The sequence below is a fragment of the Cervus canadensis genome, chromosome 3, assembly GCF_019320065.1.
Source record: "Cervus canadensis isolate Bull #8, Minnesota chromosome 3, ASM1932006v1, whole genome shotgun sequence".
NCBI lineage: Eukaryota > Metazoa > Chordata > Mammalia > Artiodactyla > Cervidae > Cervus > Cervus canadensis.
Window position 1 is genome coordinate 58,439,811 of NC_057388.1, and position 24,274 is coordinate 58,464,084.

Here is a 24,274-nt window from a genome sequence, read left to right on the forward strand (position 1 = left end):
TTTTTAACATTTTCCTTACAAACCTCACAGTCCCTTTATAATTTCAACTCAGCCACTACCTGATCTTTGTTTCACTTGTTCCCAAATGTACACATAAATGGCCCATGTCACCTTTATACTTGTGTGTTATGTTACAAAGTAAAGTAAGTATTTTATTAGGTAGGTGTTGCGATGACTTAATTCTCATATCAGACAGATGACATTCTTTTTCTCTGGGTCTTTAATGTACTCTTTCTAAATAATAAAATCTGCCATATGGGAGAACTGTGTGATTACATATTACATATTGTTATGGTAAAACTGGAAAATATAAGGTAAATATCTACTCAGAACACAAATGAACAAAATGGAATGAGTTGCCAGTTTCTCAATACTGGAGGCATTCTCCCATCCTCATGATGAAAATGCATGTAAGTTATTGAATCACATTACCCTTCTAATGTATGATATATGAGTTTATTTTATTTCAGAAAAATTGGCAATGCCTGTTTTTTAAAAGATTAAACCAAGAAATCAAAGAAAATTTAAAGATTTTTATTTAATAATTGAACTCAAAAGAAAAGCAAAGTATTAATTACAAATTATTGTAAAATGATAGCAAATCAGCAGTGCCTGTGGATATTTAGGGAATTCTGCCAATATTGTGCTCAGAGGAAAGTTTATTGTCTTGTATATTTTTAGTTTTAGATCAGAAACAATAAAAAGCTTTCAACTCAAGAATTTCAAAGAAAAATATCTGAATGAGGGAAAAGTTAAGACATTATGAATATTCAATTTATATGTATGCTTTTAAATTGATATACTTAATACCACCAGTTTCTTGCAAAAGGGAGAAACGAACCATCATGGTCATCTAAACAGCATAAAAGATATTCTCGCTTTATATGGCTATTTTTTTTTTTTAAAGAGTAAAAAAGAAAAGGCAAAACTGTTTTTGAACTGACACTTTTTTTTTTTTTTTTTACAAAAACACCTATTTTATTACTCCAAGTAATTCTTACATGCCTATGGAATAAAGATTATGTTGCATATCTTACTCTGTCATAATTGGGAAATTTGAAAACAAGGAAATCCTTGTGTTTTTGCATTGAATGACAGTAAAATAATGTATAGGAGAATTGTCACTTATGAGTGATCAAACCCTAATTTTAATATTCTTTACCATCATGTGGTACGTTGGAAGAAAGATTCTTTTTCCCCTTGCTAGGTATTAGGTATTCTCTATTTTTAGCTTCTGTGTATCTTTAGCAAAGATAAGTATTTATGACGTAAAGCGTAAACAAGTGCTTTTAGGCCTAAGTGATTCACTTACCGTTTTCCTCAATAGGAGCAAATTCAGTGCTTAATGGAAGACCTCAGTTTTTAGTTGCAAGGTAAATATTGAACTGAGCTTATGCTGAAATTTACTCAAAACCCAAGGGGAACTCTGTGTGTATCATAAGGAATGTAAATCCTTACAAGAAGGAAAACAAAACCACGTTGGTAATCTAAAGCTCAGTACTAAGGTCAGGCATGAACAGTATGATTAAGCCTAGGTTTACTCATGAACATAGATTTTTAAATTCCATCTATACTGAAAAATACTCCATGGATCTAAAATACAAAAGAAAAGATTAGCAGCTCAAAAGTAGCCATATGCATATGTGTGTGTATGATTGTGTGTGTGTGTGTATGTATGTGTATGTATATATGTGTGTGTGTGTATATATATATATATATATATATATATATATGTCATGAAACTGAGTGAATCCAAAGTAGGATAAAGCTAACAAAATCCATGTCAAGGAACAATCATAAACTGTTGCAAACTAAAGGCAAAGAAAAAGTTTTGAAAGGAGATAGGAAGAAATGGGACATTACCTTTAGGCCCAAACAGATTTGAACTATAGCAGACTTCTTGTCTATAACTATGGGAGCCAGAAGGATATGGCACAGCATTTGAAAAATGCTGGAAAGAATTGTGAATGATAATTTATATATACAGTAAAAGTGTCTTTTTGAAATGAAGAGGAAAGTAAAACATATTCTCAGATGAGGGAAAACTAAGAATTTGTTTTTAGCAGAGCAACCCTTAAATGGAAGTCCTCAAAGCAGGAAGTAAATGATGAGAGAAAGAGTCTTAGAACATTCAGAAGAAATAAAGGACAACAAAATGGATATACATAAGTGTAAATATGATTGACTGTTTTTCTCTTGAGTATTTCCTTTCATGTGTTTTCTTTTTATTTTGTTGTTTTTTTATCTAGATATTTGAGTCAGGCTTTTCATTTATTTTTACTCTAATTTTTACAGACTTTTTATTTTGTACTGGGATATCGCTGATTAACAATGTGGTAGATTCAGTTGAACAGCAAAGGGGCTCAGCCATACATATCCATGGATCCATTCTCCCCCATTTTTTTATTGATAAAAGTTTTTGAGGCCATACATTTTCTTCTGATCACTGTGTTACATACATTCCTTAGTTTCTAGTATGTAGTTTTCATTACCTTATTTTTTAAAAAATTCTTCAAGTTTGTGTTTCCCTTTCACTTAAGACTTGTTATTAGAATGTTTGTTATTAATAATTTCCAAGAGAAAGGGCTTTTTAGTCTTCTGACTTCTATTTATTTTGTTTATTTTCTAGGTAATTCAAGGTAGTGCTTGGTTTTGTGGAACAATCGTTGTGAAATTTCTGACATCTAAAATTTTAGGTGTTTCAGACCATGTAAGTACTTTCTAGACCATTCGCTAGACCATTCAGGTATGACCTAAATCAAATCCCTTATGACTATACAGTGGAAATGAGAAATAGATTTAAGGGACTAGATCTGATAGACAGAGAGCCTGACGAACTATGGATGGAGGTTCGTGACATTGTATAGGAGACAGGGATCAAGACCATCCCCATAGAAAAGAAATGCAAAAAGACAAAATGGTTGTCTGATGAGGCCTTACAAATAGCTGTGAAACGAAGAGAAGTGAAAAGCAAAGGAGAAAAGGAAAGATATCCCATTTGAATGCAGAGTTCCAAAGAATAGCCAGGAGAGGTAAGAAAGCCTTCCTCAGTGATCAATGCAAAGAAATACAGGAAAACAATAGAATGGGAAAGGCTAGAGATCTCTTCAGGAAAATTAGAGATACCAAGGGAACATTTCATGCAAAAATGGGCTCAATAAAGGACAGAAATGGTATGGACCTAACAGAAGCAGAAGATATTAAGAAGAGGTGGCAAGAATACACAGAAGAACTTTACAAAAAAGATCTTCAAGACCCAGATAATCACAATGGTGTGATCACTCACCTGGAGCCAGACATCCTGGAATGTGAAGTCAAGTGGGCCTTAGAAAGCATCACTACGAACAAAGCTACTGGATGTGATGGAATTCCAGTTGAGCTATTTCAAATCCTGAAAGATGATGCTGTGAAAGTGCTGCACTCAATATACCAGGAAATTTGGAAAACTCAGCAGTGGCCACAGGACTGGAAAAGGTCCGTTTTCATTCCAGTCCCAAAGGCAATCCCAAAGAATGCTCAAACTACTGCACAGTTGCACTCATCTCACACGCTATTAAAGTAATACTCAAAATTCTCCAAGCCAGGCTTCAGCAATATGTGAACCGAGAACTTCCAGATGTTCAAGCTGGTTTTAGAAAAGGCAGAGGAACCAGAGATAAAATTACCAATATCCGTTGGATCATCGAAAAAGCTAGAGTTCCAGAAAAACATCTATTTCTGCTTTATTGACTATGCCAAAACCTTTGACTGTGTGGATCACAATAAACTGTGGGAAATTCTGAAAGAGATTGGAATACCAGACCACCTGACCTGCCTCTTGAGAAACCTGTATGCAGGTCAGGAAGCAACAGTTAGAACTGGACATGGAACAACAGACTGGTTCCAAATAGCAAAAGGAGTACGTCAAGGCTGTATATTGTCACCCTGCTTATTTAACTTATATGCAGAGGACCTCATGAGAAACACTGGGCTGGAAGAAGCACAAGCTGGAATCAAGATGGCCAGGAGAAATATCAATAACCTCAGATATGCAGATGACACCACCCTTATGGCAGAAAGTGAAGAGGAACTAAAAAGCCTCTTGATGAAAATGAAAGAGGAGAGTGAAAAAGTTGGCTTAAAGCTCAACATTCAGAAAACCAAGATCATGGCATCTGGTCCCATTACCTCATGGGAAATAGATGGGGAAACAGTGGAAACAGTGTCAGACTTTATTTTTTTGGGCTCCAGAATCTCTGCAGATGGTGATTGTAGCCATGAAATTAAAAGACGCTTACTCTTTGGAAAGAAAGTTATGACCAACCTAGATAGCATATTAAAAAGCAGAGACATTGCTTTGCCAACAAAAGTCCGTCTAGTCAAGGCTATGGTTTTTCCAGTGGTCATGTATGGATGTGAGAGCTGGACTGTGAAGAAAGCTGAGCGCCGAAGAATTGATGCTTTTGAATTGTGGTGTTGGAGAAGACTCTTGAGAGTCCCTTGGAGTGCAAGGAGATCCAACCAGTCCATCCTAAAGGAAATCAGTCCTGGGTGCTCATTGGAAGGACTGATGCTGAAGCTGAAACTCCAATACTTTGACCACCTCACGTGAAGAGTTGACTCATTGGAAAAGACCCTGATGCTGGGAGGGATTGGGGGCAGGAGGAGAAGGGGATGACAGAGGATGAGATGGCTGGATGGCATCACCGACTGGATGGGCATGAGTTTGGGTAAACTCCGGGAGTTTGTGATGGACAGGGAGGCCTGGCGTGGTGCAGTTCATGGGGTCGCAAAGAGTCGGACATGACTGAGCGACTGAACTAGCTAACTAAGTACTTTCTAGTTAGAATATTAAAAGCTCTGTAATTGCATAGTTGGAGAAGATTTTGAAATCATCTATTTTAAAATGAAACCTCTATATCTTATGGAGGCTGAGTACCTTCTTCAAAGTCCCAAGCTAGCTATTGGCAGAGTCAGTATTAAAATCCTGTAGATTTTTTTCAGCCCACTAAGAAAAAAGTACATTAATGAATGGTGACTAAACCTTCTAGGAAAAAGTTATGTTAAATAGTTGTTTGTATTTTGGTTAAAATACAAATAATTTGTTTAGCAAGTTATTGATTCATTATAAATGTAAATATGAACAGTCTGTCCTCAACTTTGAAATATAGAACTCAAAGTTTTATTTATAATTAGACACTAAAATTAAGGTGTGATTTGATATCTTTAAAGTTTTTCTTATATAAAGAATATGATAAAAATTCTCTATCTTTTCATCTTCTAGAACATATATGGATCACATCCCTAATGCACAGTGTTTTTGTCTGTTTTAAAGCTAATGCCTCCAATGATGGCTCTTTTCAAAGATAAATTCCTATCAGCTAATATGTTTAGGGAATAGAAAGCAGTGCATGAATTTAACTTTTGATTTTTAGCACTTTCTGTTTGGGTAGAAAATAGATGAGTGTATCATGCAATAATCTACTCTGAAATTTACCATATCTAGTACTCTCCAGTTAGAACCCTGTCTGCTGATGAAATTGCTTCAAACTTAACAAGGGATTATAGTAGATAACTCTCTTAAAATGACAAGAGCTATCACTATCCAGTACAATTGACCCTATATACATAGTCATGATAAATGAAATTTCAAAATATAAGGATTTGTCATTTACTGTTAGCTCTGCATTGTGGTTTATTAGGTTTATTTGTCTTTCTTAAATTTTTATTCTTTAGGGGATGTATATTTTATTGTAAACTTTATTTAGGCATCTTAAGTTATTATTGATCTGTGATTTTCTTTCTTGACTTGCCTACATTGTCACCCAACTCTTTATAAATCCTAAAACACACACATACACCCTTGGTATTCTTCAGTGACTTCTATGACAACTGTGAGAAAGACTTGAAACTAAAGTGGCCTGGTTAAATTATCATTAGTCACCAGCCCTACTCTAAATTAGAAAAATAAAGTTAACTGTAAATTATGCTTGGTACTGATAGATAAGGGCAATGATGAGTAATTGAAAACTATAATCATCGAAGTTGATATAAAATAATTTATGTTCTTGTAAAGTAATTTGAATTACTACTTTGCATACTAGATATTTTTCTTACCTTCTAAGGATGCAGTGTAAAAATAATTGTCTCACCAAACTAAATAATAAATGATCAGTAGAAAATAGTTCTACAGGCCTTCCAGACCAAGTAACTAAATCAGAGTGGTATGCATAATTGTTGTAATTCTCTTGAAGAATAACTTCATTGTCAGTGGCTTCAATGTATGTCTGAAAAATTCAGTTCAGTTCAATCGTTCAGTCATGTCCAACTCTTTGCGACCCCATGAACTGCACCACGCCAGGCCTCCCTGTCCATCACAAACTCCCGGAGTTTACCCAAACCCATGTCCATTGAGTCGGTGATGCCATCCAACCATCTCATCCTCTGTCATCCCCTTCTCCTCCTGCTCTCAATCCTTCCCAGCATCAGGGTCTTTTCAAATGAGTCAGCTCTTCCCATCAGATGGCCAAAGTATTGGAGTTTCAGCTTCAGCATCAGTCCTTCCAATGAACATCCAGGACTGATCTCCTTTAGGATGGACTGGTTGGATCTCCTTGCAGTCCAAGGGACTCTCAAGAGTCTTCTCCAACACCACAGTTCAAAAGCATCAATTCTTCAGCACACAGCTTTCTTTGTAGTCCAACTCTCGCATCCATACATGACCACTGGAAAAACCATTAAGAAGCACCAAAAAATTGTGCTTAATGTATGAGGCTTTGTGAATAACAAAACATGGAAAATTTGTTAATGATTTACAATATGTGGTAAAAGGAGTTAGCATAAAATGTTTTGTTCTTGATAAATGATCTGATCATGAAATTTCATGGTCAGCTGCACGGTGGTTTGTGCCCAGCAAATGTTGATTTTAGCTCATTCTTTGTATTATCATCTTATCTACTTATTTTCCCTGACTTCTTTTTCCTTTTCATTTCTCTTGATATTTTTATTTGTTTTCAATTTTTTTCATAACTCAGCACATAATGGGGTTCACTGTATTTTTTGTTTTCTTGAAGGGGCATCCATGTACCGTGGATATATCTTCTCTGTAGAAGTTATTACTGCTGCAGCAAACCAATTATTATTAACTAAAATTATTTTTGTAATTATAATTTTTCTTCCAGATTCGCCTGAGTGACCTTATTGCCGCCAGAATCTTAAGATATACAGATTTTGATACCTTAATTTACACCTGTGCTCCTGAATTTGACTTCATGGAAAAAGCGGTATGAGTGATTCTTTTATTTTTTTTCCTCTACAGGTATGAAGAGTTCTTTTTCTTCCCTTTAATCTGAAACTCAAAAATTTTATTTGGAAACACCCAATTTATTTATTCTTATCATTTTTTATGATGATTTTTGCTAATAATATGGGCATTCTCATCTAGTTTCTTACATGTAATGTCAGTAAACAATGACCCCTACCAGGGAAAGTGCACAAGATGTGACCTATGGTCAATTACTATTATTGCACTTCAGTTACTTTTAATAATATAGGCCAGTTGGAGGTATGAGAGCATTCAGGAAAAATAAGCCCAAATTATTGTTCTGTTTTTTAAAAATTCAGTTTTATTTTACTTAATATCTCAAATATTACAAAATTTTATAATAAAATGTTGCCAAGTAAATATGCTAATAATCATATGTTATTCTGTTATTGTCAAATCAGTGATACATTCATTCAAAAACAATTATTGATCACTATCTATGAGGCAGTTTGTAATAGGACTACAAAGAGTTAAATAACTTGGTTCCTGCCTTTAAGAAATATATAATTTAGTTAAGTGGTAAATCACTCCCTATCACAACTCATGAGAATTATTTAGCTGCTGCTCTTTTTTCAGTATTTATTTATACTTACAGTAATTACGTAGTCTTTCTCAGTTGTTAGTCCTATAGTTTCACAAATGAAAATAATAGAAAGTTAAAGCCCAGGAGATGATAATCTAGGACCCAGGGATCAATAAACACACATTTTAAATCTTACTATTATATAAATAAAGGAAAGATAAAACCCAAGAAAGGAAAAAATAATATCCATAGCTAATTTTGCTTTAATAGTTTTTATCATTATAATTTTTGATATATTTGTGTAACTCATTATAATTTTGATTCTTATGTTAGAACATGAAACTTGATGATATATATTCTGTTAATGACAAAGATATCTTTTACCTTTAAGAAATCTCATTGTGACAATTTGACATAGATTTTTATTGTATAAAATTTAATAAAAAATATTTTGAATAATTTGCTACATTTCAGACGCCAGTGCGATACTCAAAGACATTGTTGCTTCCAACTGTTGTGGTGATTACTTATTTTATCTTTAAAAAGGTATTTAAAATTTTTTTTTACTTGCTTTTGGGTTTAAGGACTTAGATTAGTGCTAATAGCTCAGAATGCTGTCTTACTTTTAGGATGACTCTTCCCCTCCCTAAAACCTTTTTTTAATTCAGATTTTTCTTTATATCACTTTATATGGAGTTTTTAATCTGCCACATTAGAAAAGATATTTTTATTTATTCTTTCAAAAGAAATGTGTCAGTTACCCACTATATGGTAAGAACTTTGTTAATCACTGGGATAAATAAGACAAGTCCACCCTATCTTGAAACTCACAGTCTGATCCAGTGGGGACATTAAACAAATAATTTCCCAAATGATTAAATAATTGCAATTGTTATTGGTACTAAAAAAGAAAAGTAGAATGACCATTTCAGTATCTTTCAAAATAAGACACTTTCAAAAAGGTCTTGATCCATTTTGAAACATGAATAGAAATTTGTATAGCCATTAAAATATCATTCTCTACTGTTCACTGTTTTCACACACACAAAAAGGAAAGTATTATCACCATAGAAGAACTAATGTTTAAAATATTACTGGAAGATTTTCTTGGTCTGGGAGTAGTTTATCTGAAAGCCTGGTTAAAGACAATGGGTCCTCAGTTTTTAGCAATTTTGAACCATCTTTATTTATATTACTGAAAAATTGTCCTGCCTTTAGTCAGTAGGTGTTTTATGCTTTTAAGCAGATAGCAGTGACATTATTTCTCCACTGTCACAGCAAGTTGTCTCTACTTCAGCTGGTTCTGTTGAAGTCAGTATTCTATATTTAAAGTCAAATTGCTTCTCTCTCTATGTAGTTCCAGTTCCCACATTTCTTATTCTTTTGTTTTCACATTGAAGATGAATAATTTATGAGTGAGGAAGGCATTCCCTCTACATCTGTGCTTCTTCACCCTTGGTCTAGTTCCCTAGGCACCACTTGGAAAGAATCAGGATAGACAGAGGTGAGAGAGGGAGTGAGTAAACCGCACACAAGTTTGCTGCTCTCCCTTGCTTTGACTCTGCCTAGCTCAAGTTGCCGGAGAAGGCAATGGCACCCCACTCTAGTACTCTTGCCTGGAAAATCTCATGGACGGAGGAGCCTGGTAGGCTGCAGTCCATGGGGTCGCACAGAGTCAGACACGACTGAAGCGACTTAGCAGCAGCAGCTCAAGTTGCAGGTTCTCTCTATTAGCCAGTTTCTCTATTCCATCATGTCAGCTTGTGTTACTCTTATGAGGTCCCACTTGGAAGTACTAATGCAAGAATTATCTATTCAGTGGGGAGATATCCAGCACAGGAGAAAAGGATAGCTAGATCTATTATTAACTATTTTAAAAATAAAGATACAAAGCCTCATAAACGTAATATTAGCCCCCAAACATACCACAGCTCAAGCCATGTTTGTGCAGTAGCTGACATGCACACACACGTATCCCGCTCACACACATGCACATACACAGACATAACCATCCCTGCAGCCATTAAAGCTTAACTCCACTTTCACATCCACATAAATGCCTCAGTCTTTATTTGTCCTGTTATGGCTTATTTTCCACATCAGGGATACTTCTGATGTTCATTTAACTTTTCACAAAATCACTTCTGGGAAGGAAAGGAGCAAGGAATGTGTAGTATGATTTTACCATGACCCTACTGAATCTTAGACTCCTATAAATGTGTGTGTTCTGTTGTCTATACCTTTGAATAGGCTTTTGCTTGTCAAAAGGAGTGTAATCTCATTTTTGTTATTTGAAACATTCTTCCATGCAGGATGCTCTTGGATCAATGAGAGAAGTTAAAAATTCTAAACTTAGATTTAACATTTGAGTCCAAATTTTATTATGTATCTTTCCAATGTTTATCTGTGAGTTATAAGCCACATTTCATGCAGAGTACAAAATTTTAAGTTCTTGTAAATTTCTTGTCTATAAATGCTGTTTAAACCTCTTTGGCCAACGTTAGCTTCATACTCATCTTCATTCCTTCCTTTCTCCCTCTCTCATCATTAGCTGATACATCTTAATAAGTGCTCTTAAGCCTTCTGTAGTAGTCACTTCAGGCTGAGGTAGACCAGGGAAGCAGGTATGCCACAGCTAATTTTATAATACTCAAGAGTTTGAGGTAGGAATGTAGTCTTTGTAGACAGAGATGAGAGAGTCCTAATTTCTTGGAAGTTCGAGATAAAATAGCCTCTGAGATACCTAGAGGAACCTGCCTCCTTTGTGGAAACCAATTCCCCAACTACAGCCCACTTGCATCTAGTAAAATATAAACTTAAACTCCAGTCAGAAGTTCAGTTCAGTTCAGTTCAGTAGCTCAGTCGTGTCCAACTCTTTGCGACCCCATGAACCGCAGCACGCCAGGCCTCCCTGTCCATCACAAACTCCCGGAGTTTACCCAAACTCATGCCCATCCAGTCAGTGATGCCATCCAGCGATATCATCCTCTGTTGTCCCCTTCTCCTCCTGCCCCCAATCCCTCTCAGCATCAGGGTCTTTTCCAACGAGTCAACTCTTTGCATGAGGTGGCCAAAGTTTTGGAGTTTCAGCTTCAGCATCAGTCCTTCCAATAAACACCCAGGACTGATTTCCTTTAGGATGGACTGGTTGGATCTCCTTGCACTCCAAGGGACTCTCAAGAGTCTTCTCCAACACCACAGTTCAAAAGCATCAATTCTTCGGCGCTCAGCTTTCTTCACAGTCCAACTCTCACATCCATACATGACCACTGGAAAAACCATAGCCTTGACTAGACGGACCTTTGTTGGCAAAGTAATGTCTCTGCTTTTTAATATGCTATCTAGGTTGGTCATAACTTTCTTTCCAAAGAGTAAGCGTCTTTTAATTTCATGGCTGCAGTCACCATCTGCAGAGATTCTGGAGCTCAAAAAAATAAAGTCTGACACTGTTTCCACTGTTTCCCCATCTATTTACCCATATATAAACCTTAGAATTTTAGACCTGAAAGATTTGCTCTAGTACCTTTTATTTTCATAGAAAAGGAGGTTACAACTTCAAGATACTGCTTTCCTAAGGCAGAGCTGGAACTAAATTATTCCCAAGGACTTGTTTTAATAATAAAAATATTTCTTTCTAGTAGGGATGTCTTTGTTAATGAATCAGGGAATTTTAAATATCACTTAATTCCTTAGACGTTTCATCAATTTGATTCTGTTCACAGGCTTTTCGTGATATTCTGTGTGTCTTATGTGCAAACACTTATCTAAGGTAATTATATCATAGTTATTTTTAATATTTGGTTATTAAATAACTTAGTATAATATCAGTTTTCCAAATGAATGTACATTAAACTTCAGCATTATGATTATGAAAGGAAACATGAACCAAATTTAGATTTCTTCTTCTTGGAAAAAAAGAAAGACTGTATGATGGCTGTGTCTTTTTTATGTATTTGGACTTGTTTTGAAGGATTTATATTTGTGAGTTAACTCAAAGTTTAAATTGGTTTAATTTAATATACCACTACAATTTAAAGTCAGTAACAGAAGTAAGCTGAAGTGGTTTTTTTTGGTGATTTTTTTAACTTTCAGAGAAAGCAACTTGCTTTTCTGAGTATTCATGAAATAGTTTTTCCTACATTTATTGTTAAAACTGTTTTATTACATTTATTTGTGGTTTTAGCAGTCACTAGAATTATGGTATAAACAAATATAAGCAAAATATAACTAAATCACACACTGTTAGAGGACATGAGAAGTAAATTGTGAGGAAAACTTCCTCTGAGGAAAAAAATCTAACTCAAATTGCATTATATTTGTAGATATAGCCATTAGATTTATTGTTTTTTAATAAAGTTTATTTTTTAGGACAATTTAGATTTACAGAAAAATTATAAAATTAGTGCACAGGGTTTCCATGAACCCTGTGCCCTCTGCTTATATTTTCAGTAAACAACTTTGTATGGTAGCCAGAAGAGCTAATTAGAATCTTATAGTTGAAATGGTAAAGTCTTATTTGTTGAAATTGTTTCCAAATCAAGAGAGTTAATAGATCCACTCTACCTTGTTCTGATCAGGTGGAAGCCAGAGAATGTGTCTTGACAATCTAAAAACAATGTTTTTAGAGCTCTGAAAACTATTTACATAAGGAGTGCATTAAGAGACTTGAGATATTTAATTGAATAATAGAAGATGAAGGGGTACATGGCATGTGTGCTAAGCTACTTCAGTCTTGAATGACTCTTTGTGACCCTGTGGACTGTAGCCCTCCAGGGTCCTCTGTCCGTGGGATTCTCCAGACAAGAATATTGGACTGGGTTTCCACACCCCCTCCAGGGTATCTTCCCCACTCAGGTATCAAAACCATGTCTCTTAAGTCTCCTGCCTTGGCCGGTGAGTTCTTTACCACTAGTGCCACCTGGGAAGCCCAGGATACATGGCTGCTGTCTCAAAAAAATGGAGAGGGTCTGGTGGCTCAGTCAGTGGTCGAGAGTCCACTTGTCAATGCAGGATGTGCGGATTCCATCCCTGGGTCAGGAGGAACCCCTGGAGAAGTAAATGTCTCACTCTAATATTCTTGCCTGGAAATCCCATGAACAAGAAGAGGAGCCTCGCGGACTATATAGTCCATGGGGTCACAAAAGAGTTGGACATGACTCAGTGACTGAAACAACAACAACAATGTAGAGGACAGACTTGAGGGGGCAAATTGGTGGAAATAATGAGGTCTTTCTTGGTGATTACATTCCTGAAAGTTCTGGCTCTCTATGAGTATCTGGCAGAAGGGTCCTTTAAACCACAAAATAATACAGTTGACTGTTGAAAAACATGGATTTGAACTGCATGGTTCCACTTATTCCCAGACTTTTTTCAGTACTAAACATTACACTATTACTAGATCTGTGGTTGATTGAATTTCAGGATATAGAGAGACCAAGTATATGGAAAGCTGACTGTAATTTATACTCAGACTTTCAACTGCACCCTTCACCGTCATATAGTTCAAGGGTCAACTATATGCTTATGGTGATACAATCAGAAAAAATAGTATATCAAGAAAAGAAGAAATATTCCCCTCTCTTAGATGTATTCCTCAATTAGTGCTGTTTATAAATGGCTTAGTATGTGTCATTTCAGAAAATACTTCTGAAAGCACAATGTATTTTTTTTACTGGTATTATTCTGTAACTTTACTTTTTTTTTTCTTTCTTTTTTTTTATTAGTTGGAGGCTAATTACTTCACAACATTTCAGTGGGTTTTGTCATACATTGACATGAATCAGCCATGGATTTACATGTATTCCCTGTCCCCATCCCCCCTCCCACCTCCCTCTCCACCCGATTCCTCTGGGTCTTCCCAGTGCACCAGGCCTGAGCACTTGTCTCATGCATCCCACCTGGGCTGGTGATCTGTTTCACCATAGATAATATACATGCTGTTCTTTCGAAACATCCCACCCTCACCTTCTCCCACAGAGTTCAAAAGTCTGTTCTGTACTTCTGTGTCTCTTTTTCTGTTTTGCATATAGGGTTATCATTACCATCTTTCTAAATTCCATATATATGTGTTAGTATGCTGTAATGTTCTTTATCTAACTTTACTTTTATTTCACAGTTTCTCTTGGGCATCTTGCTCATACTTTATAGTAGTCCCCATGTTTTATTTATTCATTATCACGAGTGACTATCACATACTTAGCCATTCTTACATTAGTGAATGTTTAGATTATGTTTCTCTTTTTGTCATAACAACCAATGCTATGAGTAATTACCAACTTTATACACATTCACATGGACACTTATTTCAGTATTTAGAATCTTTAACATATTTGAAATGGGACTATGAATATTTTATAATTTGATGGATACTGAGAGCTTATAATGGTGAGGGTATCCATTTCTCTGCATCTCTATGAATACCAACGTTATTAAGTTTTCTTAATCACATTTTGTTACTGGTAGTTTTTTTAAGAAGTAACTCATTTTAGAAAGTGAAGTGAAGTTTTACATCTTTACCAGTGAAGTACATCTTTCCATATGTCTGTTGGCTATTTGTATTTCTTTTTGCCCATTTGAAAATTAATTTATGGTGTATTTTTATATTATAGACAGTAATATTTTGTCTATTATGTGTATAACATGCTTTATTCTAGAATGTCGGTTTATAACTTATTAATGATCATTGCTCTATAGAAGACTAAAATTTCTATACAATCACAACTGTATGCTCTCTGTTTTCTGTTAATTTCTGTGCTTAGATACACTTCCCCACATCAATATCATTAAAATAGTTCCCCATATTCTGTTTCATAATTTTCATTTTTTGCAAAATAAATATGTGTAAAGTATATAATGCAATGATCTGATATTCATAAATGTTGTGAAGTGATCACCACAACCAAGTTAATTAACACATTCAACACATCTATCACCTCACAGAGTTACTGTGAGTGTTTGTGTGTGTGTAGATACTTAAGGCCTACCTTATGAGTAAATGTCAAGTATACAATGCAGTATTGTCAACTATAGTCAGTATGGTGTACATTGCTTCATCAGAATTTCTTCATCTTATAACTAAATGTTTGTACCCTTTAAGGAACATCATGTCATTATGCCCAGTCCCCAGATCCTGGCAACTACCATTCTGCTATTTCTGAGTTTTATATTTTGGGCGGTCATTTTTAGATTCCACATACGAGTGATACCCTAAAATATTTGTCTTTCCCTGTCTGCCCTGTTTCACATAGCATAATGCCTTCCAGGTTTATCCATGTAGTTGCAAATGACAGGATTTCCTTGTTTTTCTTTTTTTTTTTTAATGGTGGAATAATACTCTATTGTATTAGAGTATTATTGTTTTAGAGTATACACACATACCACATTTCCTTTATTCATTGTTGACCTAAAACAATTGGACTGCCAGATAATTTCTTCAGCACAGTTGGGTTTATTGGGGATCAGCAGAGGATTGCACTTTGAGGTTTACCACCATGGTCAGCCACATGCAAGTCCCTGCACAGCAAGGAGAAGAGAACACTTCTATGGAAGGGAAAACAAAGTTGTGAGAGCTATAGTAAACAAAAAATTCATGGCTTTTCATTGGCTGAATACTTGCCAGGAAAGGAGAGGAATCCTTATTCTTCTTATTGGACTCTGCTATTGTTTCAGGGCACGAAAGTTCCCCCTTCTTGTCTCCCGACTCCTATTTAATTGAGATTTCTATTTTTTTCTTCTTTCTTCCTTTTGATCAAGACCTTTCTCTGAAAGCAGCATTGATCGAGAGTCAGGTTTTCCAGTTTCAGTAGCTTTCTGTCCCTTAATGCTAGGAAGGACTTTTCCTGGGTGTAGTGTCTGCCGAGGATAAGTATACTGATTAGAAACCTATTGAGGACACATGCAAGTAAAAAAGAGAGAGGGGAAGGACACCTCTCAGGGACTTTTTATCTAAAGTTTATATGTTATCAAGATCCTAGATCTTTGTGATCATCTAAAGCGGTATGTCATCATCAAAGATTTGATGATAAATTTCCAACAGGCCTGATCTGGATATCCTGGGATATCCTGTATCTCTTGTTACATTTTTCAACTTAGGCTGTTTCTCCTGATTTTATATATAATATGTATATACACACCCTTGCTTTCTTTTCATTTCCATTTTAGTGGAATACTTGTTGCCATCCGTTCACTTTTACTTCATGTGTATCCTTAAAACTAAAATGAGACTCTCATAGGCAGCATGATTGGGTCTTGTTTTTTATCCGTTTAGCTACTATCTTTAGAGAATTTAATCAATTTATACTTAAAGTAATTATTGGTAGATGGGGATGGCTTATTTTTGCCATCTTGTTTCTGTTTTGTAGTGTCTGTCTTCCTTTCATGCTATCTTTCTTCATCATGTGATGATTTTCATAGTGGTATACTTTGATTCCTTTATCTTTTGTATATCTGTTGTATGTTTTTGTTGTACGTTTTTGCTGTGTGCTTATCATAATACATCTTATAGTTATGAGTCTATTTTAAGATGATAACAGCTTAACTTCATTTATATATAAAAATTCTGCTTAAAAAAAAAAATTCTGCTTTTTTACTTCCCTCGTCCCCATTTTATGCTTTTGATGTCACAATCTGTATCTTCTTATATTGTGTGTCCGTTAGCAAATTATTGTAGCTATATTTATTTTTTAATGCTTTGGTCTTTTTATACTAGAGTTAAGTGATTTACACACCACTATTACAGTATTACAGTACTCTGAGGTTGACTATATAGTTAGTTTTACTAGCAAATTTTATACTTTCATGTATGTTTATGTTACTGATTAGCATGTTTTCATTTCAGCTTGAAGGACTCTCTTTAGCATTTCTTATAAGGCAGGTCTAGTGATGATGACTCCCTCAACTCTATTTGTCAGGGAAATATTTGTCTTTCTCACCTTCATCTGAAAGACAGCTTTGCTAAGTGAAGTATTCTTAGATGGCAGATTCTTTTATTTGAGCACTTTTAGGTATCCCAGTCTCTCCTGGCTTGCAAGGTTTCTGTTGAGAAATCTGTTGATAGCCTTAAAGGGGTTCCCTTATATGAGATGATTTTTTGTTTTCAAAGTTCATTTTTTGCTTTTGATGGATTTATTATATTTAGTGAATTTGCAGTGTGTTTGTGGAGTTACCTATGAGCTTCATGTACTTGAATGTCCATATCTCTCTCCAGAGTTTGCAGGTTTTCAGCTGGTATTTCTTAAATAAAATTTCTGCTCTACTTATATAATTATTCATGGAAATTTTCATCTGAACACTCAGATTTTTCTTTAGCTCAAGGGATATTCTCTCTCCCTCTCTTTTTTGCTTTAGCCTCTCTTTTTTAAACATCTATTATTACATTTATCATATTTTTAATTTCTTTTTTCTCTTCTCAGAATTTCATGAATGCATCTTCAACACAACTTTCGGTTGTGTATACTGCTATTTGACCTTCTTTTGAGGTTTTAAATTTGGCAAATACATTTTTTTCATTATCTCTGAAAGCTCTATTTTATTACAGATTGTTTTATTTGTATGGATGCAGTGTTCTCTTAAGCATCTGTGAAGATAATTGGAACTTTCATTTAATACACTTATTACTTATATTAACACTTTCTTGAGAGTTCAGTTCATTTGCTCATTTATCTTGGTGTTTTTCTTTCATCCTGTTTGTTTCTCATGATTTGGTTGTACACTGATATTCTAAGTTAGTTACTAGATTTATTTGTATCCATAGTTATTGTTGGGATCTTTGGTGATTATAATACTTACCTACCAGGCCTCTCCCTTACATGCAATTGCTCACTACAGAATTCTGTTGTGACTGACAGGTTTCTGGACATATGGGAACCCATCCATACACCCCCACTTCCACTCTTGACTGCGAAAGTCAGGAAGGAGCTGCAGTGGTGGAAAAATAATTTAGTGATTTCACTACTCTTCTAAGAGGCCTTCCCCTCACTACTCTTTTTTTTTTTTTTTTTAATCTCTGGATTTGTGTGTGCCCCTGAACTTCCTTATACTTCTAACTTTCATATTTATACTGCCTTACTTCTCTTGCCAAACCCAAAATCCATATGAGAAGGCCTTTTATACTACAAAGCTTTGTTAAGAAGTGAAATATTGTCTTTACAATGGGCAATAAAACAAGCAGTCTTGTACCTCTTGTCAATCTAACACAAACTGTGGAGAATAAGAACAGGATCTATGCTGTCCACACTGTGTTCACTGCAGTGTCTGGAACACAGTAGGTGTGCCATAAAAGTTTAGTAAATTTTTAGGCACAAATATTTAGAAAATTTGTAAAACAACTTTTGTGGAACTAAAAATATTTATATGCTTTACCCAAAAACTTTTATTCTAGAAATTTATCCTAAGGAACTACTCAGAAATGCTTAGAGTTTTAAGTACAAGGATGTTCATGTTATTTATAATTGTGAAAAATAAAAATAACTCAAAAGTTACAGTCATGCTTATCTAAAGCATAATATATGTATGTGATTGAATATTTAATAAATATTCTTTTTATTATTTATTTCTCCAGAGGTCATATTTAGCAGTCAGTAAAACCCATTTTATCTTAACCAAAGAAGAGCATTTTGATATACGTTAAATAGAATGACTATAAATCATACCTTTTAAATTTCCATCATTTTTAGTAATTTTTATCTAATTTAGTAATTTTTTGGTAGAACTTAGTAATTTTTATCTAACAGCTTTATTTATATATTAATTTATTTAAAATATAAGAACAAATAAGTGGAGGTTCATTCTGATATAATTATAGTATAATGAACAGTCAGTTAATAGAGAATATTTTTGTTTTATTCCAGAAAACAGCTTCTTGAACATGGTGAGGTAAAGCTTTCATCTTAATCTCTGCTAGTTTTGTGTATTATATTTAAGTTCAAGGATATTCACAAAGGTATAACCTTGTTGCAGGTACACCATCAGCAGTGCTAAAATGGTTCAGTACTGGTAGTAAATTTCTGATGATCCTTCCCACTTTTTATGCTGCTCTCAATTTTGAAGAGTGGTAAGGACTTGACAACCAGAAAGTTGATTTATGACCACCCAGTATGATTAAATTACTTTCATTCGTTCATTCATTCAACAATAATAAATATTAATTTCTAGCCTGCTGAGCCAATCAGCTATGGGCTATCAGGGTAGGTACTGTGACTGGTGACTTTGCCACATACAGACTTGATGGTCAATCAGTTATAATCTTAGCAGTGTTATAGGATACAACAGATGGTATAGCAGTGTTTCTGCTCTCAGATACATCTAATTTTTCAATGGAAAACAAAACAGGATAGTCTTTTTTTATGGTGCCAAATTGTTTTGTGATAAGAGAAAGATCAGCATGGGCTAGAAATATGATTTCCTAAGTCATAGAAGTTTGAGTCTTAAGGGACAGGTCAAATTTACATGAAAGGACAACTGATTGTGAACTTAATAGGAATAACTTATGATGATAAACAATATGTTTTGAATAGTTACTATGTGCCATGTACTGTGCTGTTTGAGTCTCATAATATTATTCCTACTTTGCGAATAAGAAAATTATGTTAATTATATGATATTAGCTTTTAAAGATAAATGATAACATCAAAATGACTTAACTCAGTGGAAGTTTAATTCTTTGCTCACATAAAGTTAAAACCAGAGTTTCGGATTAGCAGGTGGTTCTCCAGCAAGCAGTGTTTCAGGGACCCAGATTCCTTCCCTCTATGGTTCTGCCATCTTTAACATGTGGTTTTCAGGCTTGATTTGTACAAGACAGCAAAGAAAAAAGAACACTGCACACTGGAGGCTTTGTAAGAGCTAGCCCTGGAAAAGATAGATAAATATCGCTTCCTGCTCATAGCCAGAACTCAGACGTGTGGCCACACCTGACTGCCAGTGAGGCTGGGAAGTGGGATCTTGCTGTGTTTCTAGGAATAAGAGCAAAGAGTCTCTGCTAAGAACTGGAGACCTAAGGTCTCACAGCGAATTTGCAGTAGATCTTGAATTTATCCACTACCAGTCCATTTCCAGTGCTCTCAGAGGAGCAGTCAGCACTTTACTGCTTCCTGTGTGCCAGGTATTTTGGTTGGGGGGGTAGTTAATTACGTACTTTAATACTTTCATTCTCACAACAACCCACTGATGTAAATACTATTACTTTTTATTTCACAGGTTAAAATAAGTGTGGCAAAGAGATGATCAGTAACTTGCCTAAAGTCAGAAAGCTAGAGTGACCTGAGCTTTGTAGAGCCAAGTACTATGAATCCAGGCAGTGTAGCAACAAAAATCTATGCTGTTTGTCATTCACTCTGCAACCACCTAATTCCATACAGTATTCCTTAAGTTTCTGCCTCCCTTTTTCACGTTAGTTTGCTACCTTCTCATTGTCTTTCATTTCTCCATTTATTCTTATTTTGCCCACTTTTCTCTTTTGTGTTAATTCTGTATATTTATCCATTCAATCTTTATTATGTGCCTACTATACACCAGGTTTCTATTTCTATGGAAATGAAGGTATATGGTAGAAGGAAAAAATGAGAACATATAAGTATATGTGCAATGACAAAGGGAGACATAAAAGTAGTACAGAAGAAGTGATTAAATCTGTGTGGAGGGGATGTGGTAGTTGGAAAAAGGTTTTTAAAATGTATATAGAGGAACAGCTAGCTGAAGACAAAGGATGCATGTGTGCAAGAAAGACAGAAGGTAATAAATTTATCTGGTTTAGCTCAGTTCAGTCACTCAGTTGTGTCTGACTCTGTGACTCCATGGACTGCAGCAGGCCAGCCTTCCCTATCCATCACCAACTCCCAGAGCTTGCTCAAACTCATGTCCACTGAGTCAGTGATGCCATCAAACCATCCCATCCTCTGTTGTTCCCTTCTCCTCCTGCCTTCAATCTTTCCCAGCATCAGGGCCTTTTCCAGTGAGTCAATTCTTCGCATCAGGTGGCAAAAGTATTGAAGCTTCAGCTTCAGCATCAGTCCTTCCAATGAATATTCAGGATTGATTTCCTTTAGGATTGTCTGGCTTGATCTCCTGGCCAACTCTCAAGAGTCTTCTCCAACATCACAGTTTAAAAGTATCAGTTCTTTGGCACTCAGCTTTCTTTATGGTCTAGCTCTCACATCCATATATGACTACTGGAAAAACCATAGCTTTGACTAGACAGACCTTTGTCCGCAAAGTAATGTCTCTGCTTTTTAATATGCTCTCTATGTTTGTCATAGCTTTTCTTCCAAGGACCTTTAATTTCATGGCTGCAGTCACCATCTGCAGTGATTTTAGAGCCCAAGAAAATAAAGTCTGTCATTGTTTCCATTTTTTCCTTATCTAGTTGCCATGAAGTGATGGGACTGCATGCCCTGATCTTAGTTTTCTGAATGTTGAGTTTTAAACCAGCTTTTTCACTCTCCTCTTTCACTTTCATCAAGAGGCTCTTTAGTTCTTCTTTGTTTTCTGCCCTAAGGGTGGTGTCATCTGCATATCTGAGGTTATTGATATTTCTCCCTGCAGTCTTGATTCCAGCTTGTGCTTCATCCAGCATGGCATTTTGCATGATGTACTCTGCATATAAGTTAAATAAACAGGGTGACAATATACAGCTTTGACATACTCCTTTCCCAATTTGGAACCAGTCTGTTGTTCCATGTCCTATTCTAACTGTTGCTTCTTGACTTGCATGCATGTTTCTCAGGAGGCAGGTTAGATGGTCTGGTATTCCCATCTCTTTCAGAATTTTCCACAGTTTATTGTGATCCACACAGTCAAAGGCTTTGGCATAGTCAGTAAAGCAGAAATAGATGTTTTTCTGGATTTCTGTTTTTTCAGTGATCCAACAGATATTGGCAATTTGATCTCTTGTTCCTCTGCCTTTGGTAAATCCAGCTTGAACATCTGGAAGTTCTCATTCACATACTGTTGAGGCCTAGTGCTAGTGTGTGAGATGAACGCAATTGTGCAGTAGTTTGAACATTTGTTGGCATTGCCTTTCTCTGGGACTGGAATGAAAACTGACCTTTTCTAATCCTGTGGCTACTGTTGAGTTTTCCAAATTTACCTATAGATATAAGGCAAATCAGTGTTGCTGATGGATAAAAAGACAAGAAGGTCAGAAACGTAAGCAGCATTAGACTGTGGGAGCTTTGTATGCACAGAAGCTGGACTTTATTAGGACCTTGTTGTTAAGTTGGTGATGGTATGGTCAGTTCTGAGTTTTAAATACTTTAGTCTGTTGGCAGTAAAGAAGATATATATATATTTTTTTGAAAGGCAATTAGAAATCAAGCTGACCAAAAAGAGGACAGTGATAGAAAATCTCTAATTTTTTAAACCGAAGTGGGTATGTTAAACTCCTGATACATAAGCAGATAAGAGATGTAAATTTCTAAAAATAGTAGATCTCATAGAAGGAGATGATAGCTTTCTGGGCAGTACCAATGTGAAGTCTTTTGTCTTCCTGGAACCTAATCCTACTTCCACTTGTAATCCACACTTGATAAATCTCTTTGGTTTGGGATGGAACTGTTTTCACCTTAGAGATGACAGGGTATGAGAGGCACAAACCTTGACAAACTCTGAATGTGATATGATAACAAAAGGTTGTACATTCCAGCTTGTTTCAAAATTAGGTGAGAATTCCTTAGGATAATTTTTTCACCAGGGAGTAAGTTCTAAGTTCCTTGCTTTGTGCCAACCCTCTGAAACAGGGACAGTCTGCAAATCTCAACTCACTAAATGAACCCCTGGGTTACCTCCCTACTGTCATGATATTATTAAAGTTTGTTAGATTAATGGAGTCTATTGTGATTTTTTTACTCATAATTTAATGTACTTGTGTTTTATTTATTCCATCAAATTAGTTTCTTTTAGCCAACTTTTCTATGTTACGAGCTTAGAAATTAGTGAAGGAATACATAGTAATTCACAGGAAAGAAAAAGAAAGAGATTTAGAAACTATTTGATTCCAGAATATAATAATACTGTGAAGAACTTGTGAAAAGATAGGCTAGGGAGAGATAACATTTAGAATTAACTCCTGAATATTCTTTTGACCTACTCATACCTCATTTTGAGCATGACAGTCAGTATTGCATCAGCCTTCATTTTTGTCTAGTCCCTAGTTTATTATATTATGTGATTACTTTATATTAGATGCTTCATATTTGTCCATTTTATTTTGTGTTTTATATTATAAACAAAGTTTTTCTGTTATAACCAAAGGGCTTTATATGGCATACAGCCGAAGGCATATGTCATAACATACAACTTATTTGGAACTATTCAGTTGAAAAAGTGAAGTGATACAGAATTTGGGGGAGGAATTACTTCTTTTGAGAAACTGGTATTAAGTAATATATTTTGGGAATCTGTACACTTCTGTATTCACAGATTATTAGAACTATATTGTTGAATAGTTTGGAGACAAAGTATAAGTTAATAATGCAAAATCATAATTACAGTGTTTAGATAATCGAGAACTGAGATGCACCAATAGGTGTGGAAGTTACAGGAAAACATTAGTTCAGTTTTAGAAAAGATTTTCTCACATATATACAGCATATATCTTTGTAATAGGTACTCCTATGGCATATTTCTATTCTGGAAATGGTGAATATTCTGTTCATAGATTTATAGAAGTGATCCCTGTTTTGGGTAGTTGATTAAAGTAGATAGCTCACATAATCTACCAATCTGTGATTTAGTGGCCCTCCAAAAAAGGACCTATTCAGGTGTGAAATGTGTAGGTTTCTTTTTTTTCTCCAAAACATGATTCAGATTTTGTCCAAGGGTGATTCTGACTAAAGGAAAATGAAGGGTTGATTTTGAAATAAATGTTCCATATTCCAAACTTGGGTTCAAGAATTATTTTTAAAAATTAAAGATTGCATTTTAAACATCATTTTAAAAATGGAAAAAATAGCTTTAAGTACAATTTTTGTGATTCTGTTTATTTTTATTTTAATTGGAGGCTAATTACTTTACAACATTGTGGTCCTTTTTGCCATACATTCACATGAATCAGCCATGGGTGTACATGTGTTCCCCATCCTGACCCTCCTTCCCCCCTCCCTCCCCATCTCATCCCTCATGGTCGTCCCAGTGCACCAGCCCTGAGCATCCTGCCTCATGCATCGAACCTGGACTAGTGATCTGTTTCACATATGACATGTTTCAATGCTATTCTCTCAAATCGTACCACCCTTGCCTTCTCCCACAGAGTCCAACAGTCTGTTCTTTACACCTATGTCTCTTTTGCTGTCTCGCATATAGGGTCATCATTACCGTCTTTCTAAATTCCATATATATGCATTAATATACTATATTGGCATTTTTCTTTCTGCCTTACTTCGCTCTGTATAATAGGCTCCAGTTTCATCCACCTCATTAGAACTGATTCAAATGTATTCTTTTTAATAGCTGAG

General features: G+C 35.3%; 1 protein-coding gene across 1 annotated transcript in view; it reads left to right on the forward strand.

The window, feature by feature from the left end:
• The window catches only part of DPY19L2 (dpy-19 like 2), an 84,047-nt gene that overhangs the window by 43,014 nt on the left and 16,759 nt on the right, over window positions 1-24,274 (forward strand). Inside the window, exons 13-17 of the mRNA XM_043463223.1 lie at window positions 2,630-2,710; window positions 7,161-7,262; window positions 8,301-8,372; window positions 11,549-11,595; window positions 18,674-18,698. Coding sequence (XP_043319158.1) covers window positions 2,630-2,710; window positions 7,161-7,262; window positions 8,301-8,372; window positions 11,549-11,595; window positions 18,674-18,698 — 327 coding nt within the window. The remainder of the gene's footprint in view (window positions 1-2,629; window positions 2,711-7,160; window positions 7,263-8,300; window positions 8,373-11,548; window positions 11,596-18,673; window positions 18,699-24,274) is intronic.